At 38.5% G+C, this 8,162-nt stretch overlaps 1 protein-coding gene across 2 annotated transcripts in view; it reads left to right on the top strand.

Moving 5' to 3' along the window:
• The window catches only part of trip4 (thyroid hormone receptor interactor 4), a 56,758-nt gene continuing 48,596 nt past the window's right edge, over nucleotides 1–8,162 (top strand). Inside the window, exons 1-10 of one of the 2 annotated variants that reach the window (XM_046857465.1) lie at nucleotides 1–240; nucleotides 932–1,098; nucleotides 1,183–1,301; nucleotides 1,381–1,599; nucleotides 5,286–5,364; nucleotides 5,495–5,612; nucleotides 6,058–6,273; nucleotides 6,646–6,772; nucleotides 6,953–7,131; nucleotides 7,957–8,081. In XM_046857465.1, the coding sequence (XP_046713421.1) occupies nucleotides 161–240; nucleotides 932–1,098; nucleotides 1,183–1,301; nucleotides 1,381–1,599; nucleotides 5,286–5,364; nucleotides 5,495–5,612; nucleotides 6,058–6,273; nucleotides 6,646–6,772; nucleotides 6,953–7,131; nucleotides 7,957–8,081 (1,429 nt within the window). In that variant the 5' untranslated portion in view covers nucleotides 1–160. Of the gene's footprint in view, nucleotides 241–931; nucleotides 1,099–1,173; nucleotides 1,302–1,380; nucleotides 1,600–5,285; nucleotides 5,365–5,494; nucleotides 5,613–6,057; nucleotides 6,274–6,645; nucleotides 6,773–6,952; nucleotides 7,132–7,956; nucleotides 8,082–8,162 lie in introns of both variants that reach the window. The other variant, XM_046857464.1, reaches the window with a different exon arrangement.

The following is an 8,162-nucleotide window of genomic DNA, read 5'->3' as shown; positions in this document are numbered from 1 at the left end:
TTCACTGGGCTTTTCTTCTATCAGTCAGTACTGGTAGATTTGGGATTATTGAACAGTTACTGTGTGAACAAATGAAACTTTTAATTTGAAGCACGTCAGACCGGCAGCACTGAGCTCGCTAGCTGCTGAGAGAAAACCTCGTCATTCCTCATTTTTCATCATGTCGGACTGTTTGCATCGCTGGTGTGTGGAGCAGTTAAACAGCCAGTTTGGTCTGGAAGCGAGTGATGACATTGTTCAGTGAGTAGCTACGCTGTGAATCTTAACTGCGTTTCATAGACAACCGGCTTAGCATTGTAGCATGATAGCCGTTAGCTCGCTGTGCTTCAGTATGTGTGCTGTGACGTGAGAGAGCTGAAGCTGTGCGTTCTAACGAGCTAGTCATATAGCAAAACATTCATTTAACCTACTAGCACAATTACAAACAAATCAACAAAATGTCTTTAAAACTGTCTCTACACGTCTATCTGTATCTTTACATATCTATCTGTCTGCCCCTTCATGTCTGTCTGTCTCTAAATATATGTTTCCTTATGTCTTTCTGCATGTCATCTGTATCTTTACATGTCTAGCTGTCTATCTGTCTGCCTCTGTACATGTCTATATGTCTCTGTCTGTCTCTGTCTCTCTACAGGTCTGTCAGTATTTTTCTCTGCATGTCTCTGTCTCTTTACATGTTTTTCTGTATGTCTTGCTACATGTCTATCTATATGTATCTTTACATGTCATTCTGTCTCTCTATGTCTGTATGTATGTTTTGGTCCATGTATGTCTCTCTGCATGTCTGTCTGCCTCTATGTCTTGCTACATGTCTCTCCCTCTACATGTCTCTCCCTCTACAAGTCTCTCTCCATGTCTATCTGTCTGTGTCTCTATACATTTCTCTTTGTCTCTCGCTCACTCTCACTGCTGCCCAATCATTGTGTTTTAGGTACATCCTGTCTATCAGTGACATAGATGAGATTATAGAGTATGTCGGAGATCTTCTGCAGGGAACTGACGGGAAGAAGAAGGAGTTTCTCGATGAGTTGCTGGTGAGATGGCAACATTGGCAGAAAGTTCGGGACAGAGAGCCAGAACTGATTGCTATGAGAACAGGTGTGTGAGATCACCACTCTTCTTTCTTTCTGAAATTATCATAAAAAAAACCCCAAAACATACTGATTTTTACAGAGGGTCCAGACGCAGCAAAAGACACTCAGAAGAAAAAACGAAAAGGACGGAACAAGCAAGAGGTGGCCCTGATCAGTCAGGCTGAACCTGAAGCAGAGGTTGTAAAAACTCCCATCGACCTGATGAAGGTTAGTCATGAGTTTAAAAGTAGTCCGTCCGTCCCATATATGAAATCTCTAAGTCGTGAATTGTGTTTATTTTGTGTAGGCACAGGAGAACAGTAGCTCTTCCTCCACTAAGAAGAAGAACAAATTTGTGAATTTATATGCCAAAGAGGGTCAGGATAGACTTGCAGTTCTGCTGCCTGGGCGCCATACCTGCGACTGCTTAGCCCAGAAACACAAATTGATTAATAACTGCCTGACGTGTGGCTGGATCGTGTGTGAGCAGGAGGGCTCTGGCCCCTGTTTCTTCTGTGGCAGTCTGGTACGTATCGATCCGCATTGGGTTTTTGTCAGGATTGACTTTATTATAGCCACATATCCATTTATTAAAAAAAATATATATATATATTACATTTTAAAAGGCTTTAATTAACATTACGAGAGAGAGAGAGAGAGAGAGAGAGAGAGATAGATAGATAGATAGATAGATAGAAAATGGATAGGTGAAATCCACAATAGACTTATGAGAGTTGGATGGATAGATGAATGGATACTGAGGATGTCACACTTCGCAATGCAAAAATGGGACAATGTATATCATGTGCATCAAATACAATTAGACCCATAGATTTAAAATATATAAATCACAATGACCAGCATGCTTATTGTATGGATATATATAACCATGTTATGACAATTATAAAAAGCTCTTTAGTAGCTTTTAAACGACACCAGTTTCTCACTGTTGTGATCTTTATTTCCTGAGAGAGAAGTGTGGAAGTTTTAGCTGACTTTGGAGCTTTATTTCTGCTCACAACGGTGCACGTGGTGCCGCTACAGAGCTCATAGTGTTACAGATGATCAGTTTCTCAGGGCAAAGACTTCTGTTTATTTAGTCAAATCTTTATAGAATTATATTTATTTGAAGATATGGTGAACTTGCAGTACATTTTGTTTCAATATTAAAACTAATTTTCGATTTGGTTTTACGCTGGATGCCCTTCTTAACGGAACCCTCCCCATTTGTTCGGGCTTGGGACCGGCACTAAGAGTGCACTGGCTTGTGCATCCCTAATGGCTGGGTTTCTGTTCATATACAGTAATCCATCTTTTATCACCAGCGATAAACGAAAAAACGCGATAAACAGATGCCACTACAAAAAAGCTTTTTTTTTTATTGTTTAAGCCATAAATCATCCTCCCACACACTTTAAACACACACACAAAACATTTGCAAGAATATAGCGAGATGAATTTTGTGTAAATTGGTAGAAATACAGTACACAATCACATTTATAGTGAGTACATGTACTGTACAGTATACAGCCTATGTGTAGTTTCTCTGCTTGTTTATTGGTTGAAGTGTCCTATGACGTCAAAAAAATGCTGAGACAAATTAGTTGTGGCAAATGCAATTCCTTGATAAACCGGGAGCGTGAGATTCGAACCGCGGGGATTACTGTACATCAATAAATCAATGTATTTTTATGCTGCACATTAAGTCAGACAAAAAAAAAAGTCTATTTAGTTAATGAAAATTTTGTTCAAAATACTCTGAGAATATTGAAAAATCTAATTGAATCATGACTGTGGTGTATTGTTACATTTCTGATTGATGGAGAGAGAAATGACTGATACAATGACTGATGGATAAGTAGAACCATCAACTGCAACCAATTAGAGTTGAAGTGTTAATGGTAAATTTGTAATTTTAATGCATGTGAGTTGAGCCTGATTGCAGCCTGGTGTTGGTGTTACAAAATCTATGATTATAGAAATATTTTTTCCAGGTTTGGTATTTTGTTTTCTCGGCTCAGGGTTAGACAGCCATTAATCTCAAATCAGCTTTGCGCCTACCAACCTACAGAAGTCAGTTAGATACATTTAGCAAAGCTTACCAACACCACAGTCGATTGTTATTAATTGTGGAAGTCAAAATCCATTCCAATACAACTGGTTAATAAAATAAAATCAATTGCACAGCTTTGTTAAAACCCCTCACTTCCATCACAGCCTTTAAACTAAAACCAATCACCGATTCATTCATTGTACTTGATATGGACACTAGGCAAAAAGACACATTTTATAAGAATATTATCTTTGTAAGAAAAAAGAACTTTCTGGCAAAATGTCTGTTTTAAATGACAGTTTGATGAGAGTTTACAGTTTAGTAATAACTCAAATTGTGCAACATACATTAAGCTGAAATTGTGGTGATCTGAGTTCAGTTCAAGAATCCACATATGTCTCTGAGTCAAAATGAAAGTAGGTAGGCAATGAGAATAATACAAGTATAAGCTTATACAAAGCATTATGGTATTGTTAACATTATTTAATGAATATACCGTATTTTTCGGACTATAAGCCGCTTTTTCCCACGTTTTAAACCCCGCGGCTTAAACAACGAAGCGGCTTATTTATGAATTTTTCCTGGGTTTTTCCCGGTTTCACAAACTTCAAGCCAAAAAACTGAGTGACATAACATTAGACCAATTAAATTTGCGAACGGAAATGAAAAAACACACCTCACCTGTGTTCTGAGCTGCACGGCATCGGGAGAAAAAAAAAGTTTTTTTAAACGCACGACGATGCCAAAAGATAAACTCCCGAGAGAAATAGTTGTGAAAGGAAGGAGGAAGAGAGTGAACAATGATTTACTTAGTAGGCTACTGTTTAGATACAAGCCGTTGTAGCGCGTTGAGTCTGGGTGAAGGGAGAGCTCGCTAACTCCAGTTGCAACAGAAATCATATAAGCACAGACAGGTTTCCAAAACTCGTGCTTTTTTATTTTTCTTGGCAACAGCGTTATGGGTTAGTCAAAGAATCTTAGAAATGAGCATCAGAAAATAATGACATATTCCTCGACCTTGCACACATGCAGTAATACCGGAAAAAATGTGGCGGCAGGCTATTCCCAAAATGCTGCTCTGCTCTTAAAGGAGCCACATTTTTCACCCATTACACCGTGTAACAGACACTGTCTTTCGTTAAAGCCTGTGTAAAGTTAATTAGTTTCAGTGTACTTATAGACTTATTCTATTTATTGCGGCTTATAGACAGGTGCAGCTTATTTATGTTCAAAATAAAAATATTTGTCAAATTCAGTGGGTGAGGCTTATATATGGGTGCGCTTTATAGTCCGAATAGTAGTTTATATAGAAATTATGGTAATGGTTTTCTATACTATTTAAATGTGTCTATTGGATTTTTCCGGTAGCTGATCTGCACTTCTAAGATTCTTGCCAGTGTGATATCTCAAGAGCATGTGCCTGAAGGTTTATAGGATTTACATTGAATTGAACTATTTGTTTTTATAGGAGTGATTACATTTTTCCAAGTTTATTTAAGGGAATTTCTGCCATACATATTAGTATAAAATATGATTAGACTGTTGAATTCAACTTGGTTTATTGTAAATGTTATAATAATACAAATTGAAACCGAGAAAGAGTGCGGTTACGCTGGATAATTAGCACGACTGTGATTAAGAAAAGCAGATGTTTAACATAACCATTCAATTGTGAGTTTGGCATTGCTTTTATATGGCAGTTCTGTAAACTTGTATAGAGTATGTAACATTTTGGATGTGGCTAAACATTTATTTCTGCACCGCTAGTGGAAATTGATCCTGAAAAGGCCACACTCACTCATAGCTTTTTATTTTATTTTATTAAAATGTATCTGAAAAGGGACCATGTAAAATTTTGTTTCCAGTTGATGCATTGTACCGAATTTAGCCGATGGCTAGACATTGATATGTGCATTCTTGTTAAAGGTGCTTCTGGTGAAAGTGTTGCCCTTTTTATTTATTTTAATTTTTATCTGATGAACTTTCAGGTTTTAGCCGAACAAAAATATTTCTGAAAATGAACTTTTGAAAATTGCTTTTGATTTTTACAATTATAACGTCAGACAAACAAGAGTGCGTCATATTTCAGTGGTGCAGCCAAACACCACCGGGTACTCTTTATCTCTGTCTTCTTTTAATGTCCTGAATTTTAAAATTAGGTGTGCACTGCAGAAGAGCAAGAGATTTTGCAGCGAGACTCGAACAAAAGTCAGAAACTGCGTAAGAAGCTCATGGGAGGTGAGTAACAAACAAATCTTGGCAAGGGGAGATCTCTGACCTCGAATTTATCCGTTTATTTCTCCTTCTTGCACATTACCCAGCGAAGCTGCCAAGGCATTGTGTGTGTGTATCTCTTTAAACGTGACAGATCAAGTGGCATCTGAGGGGGATAAAGATTACCTGCCCCACCAGGAGACCAGGATGAAGGCAGGCTTGGAAAAAGCTATTCAGCACAAAGATAAGCTGCTGGAGTTTGACAAGAACAGGTAGGCTTCTTTAAACCTGTATTGCTCTGCTTCTCTGTGTAGCACCAACGGAATATTATATTTTATTTATAGACAAAAGTATTGGGACACCTGACATTTCCAGCCATATGTGGTTCTTCCCCAAACTGCTACCACAAAGCTGGACGCCCACAGTTGTATAGGAGGTCTTCGGATGCAGTAGCATTCCTCTTTACTTTGATTTGGAGATCTAAACCCTGTGCACAAATTCAGCTCCATGAAGATGATTTTACTAATGCCCTTGTAACTGACTATTTTAAGAAAGTTGAGCAGTGATTTATAGGAAAAATTTCTGTGGGTATATTGTTTTATCACTACATCAGTCAGGGTCTGGGTATTGGAAACAAATGTTCACTTATTATTTTGCTGACATTTGGAAAGTCTCTTCTAATTTACTTTAACCTTCTTTCTATCATGCGCTTTTCAGCGTTCGCCGAACTCAGGTGTTGGACGATGAGTCCGATTATTTTGCCTCCGACTCCAATCAGTGGCTCTCCACAAAGGAGCGCGAAACCCTGCGCAAACGGGATGAGGAGCTCCGGGAGCTTCGTCATGCCTCCCGCAAAGACCGTAAGATCACGCTCGACTTCGCCGGGCGACGAGTTGTGGAGGAAGAAGAAAACCTGACTCAGTATTACAACAAGTAAGACCTTTGTGCTTCGGGCAACACAATTCAGATCTTTGGAAGATACGTGTGCTATTTAAAAATGAATTCTCATTGTTTGTTATATACCATATAATGTTTGGCATCTTGCACTTACAATGTGCTTGGACATATTGATTATAATGTAAATGTTTGCAGCATTTACATATTAGCTGTTATAAGTTTTGTAAAAAAGCATGTTTTTTTTTTTTTAAATAATTTTTCCATTTAAAAAGTTGTATATATTTTTACGAGTCAGAAATGATTATTATATTGTAATTAACCGAGAAGAACTGCTGGAAAAAACCCGGTAGAGGAGGAATGTGTTGCCAGTGTGACTGATGAACCGAGGTTTATGCGTGTCTTCACTAGATATGACGAGACCCTCAAGGCCATCAACACCGGGACACTCATCCAAACCCCGAAGAGCTCTGCTCCAGGTAACCGCCAACACCTCAGGGAGCTCGTCAACCCGAATATTCAGCAAGCTGCTCCTCAGGTGAGTGGCCTCTCAAATCCAGTGGAATATTTACTGATTTTTATTTTATTTTATTTTATTTTATTTTTTGTAATATCTTTCCATATCCATAATAAATATTCAAACAGTAACACTTTTTCTGGAACAAACCAACTATTTTGGAATTTATAAATAAAGTGCATTATTGTATTTGTGGTGCAGTGGGTGGATGTAGGTGGGGGCGATACCACTCGCAGGTCTAAGTCAGAAGGCATTGAGCAGAAAGCGGAGCGCTCTAGACTGAGGATTCAGGATCGGGAGTTGCAGGAAATGGTGGATGGAGGCTGGTGTCTCAGCATGCACCAGCCCTGGGCCTCACTTTTGACCTGTGGCATAAAGAGGTAATAAACTACTAAAACATCTTTTAGTCACTCATATTACATCACAGCACAATTGAAAGCTTGAATCCGATAGAGTAGAAGGTGTGCATTACTCTTGTATAGGAGTTAAGTAAAATAGATCTCCAGAAATAGATTCCACCCATTTTCTTATCAGTCAGATAAAGCAAATATTGCTGCTCTCACGAGCTTCATGTTTAGACTGGATTCCTTGTAATCCAGTTAGGATAAAAGCTTCTAATAAAAGAATAACAAAACTAACGCCAATCTCTATTCTTATTCCATGACACGCAGTATAAACACACACATGCACACGTAAGCTAGCTGTGTTCTCGTTTTGAGAGTCTTCTAAATCATTCACTACCCGTTAATTCTGATCTACACACGTTGTAGGTTTTCTTCTCTTACGCTCAAACAAACAAACAGTTTGGTGTAGAAAACTGCTTGATGCTGAACATCTGGTCACCTAATGGCCAGAATGATCTCGATCTGTAATTGATTTGAAAGGTTTGTTAAAATTAATGTTAACCTCCACTGGTTATTCCACTAGGTGGCAAAATAGAGCAATAAACTCCCTGTTTAAACAGACCGATGACGCAATATTTCTTTAGCAAGCAAAATATTTATTCTATAACCACATCTCTTTCTAGAAGAAGGTTCATTCAACATTTCGAGGGTGCACAGCGACAGAATGAATACTTATGCGGTCATAACTTGTAAATCATGAAGCACAGGGATTGTGCACTGGGGCCCCCGAGTGCAAATGCAGCCTTTGTGTAAATGTTCCCTGAAAAATGCTGGTTTAATATAAAGTGTTTTTTGTTGCAGAATGGAGGGCAGGACATGGTACACTTCCCACAGAGGGCGTCTGTGGATTGCAGCCGCAGCCAAAAGACCCACACCTCAGGAAATTGCACAAGTCGAGGCTATGTATCGTCAGATCTATAAACAAGGTGTGTTGTGACACTGAGCGGGTCTCTTCTGATATTTTATAAAAAGGTGTATTATTTTGTAAATGTGTCACTTAACAAGAT

The sequence above is a fragment of the Silurus meridionalis genome, chromosome 9, assembly GCF_014805685.1.
Source record: "Silurus meridionalis isolate SWU-2019-XX chromosome 9, ASM1480568v1, whole genome shotgun sequence".
NCBI lineage: Eukaryota > Metazoa > Chordata > Actinopteri > Siluriformes > Siluridae > Silurus > Silurus meridionalis.
Note: the sequence above shows the minus strand (reverse complement) of the source record. Positions and strands in the feature narration are given on the sequence as shown.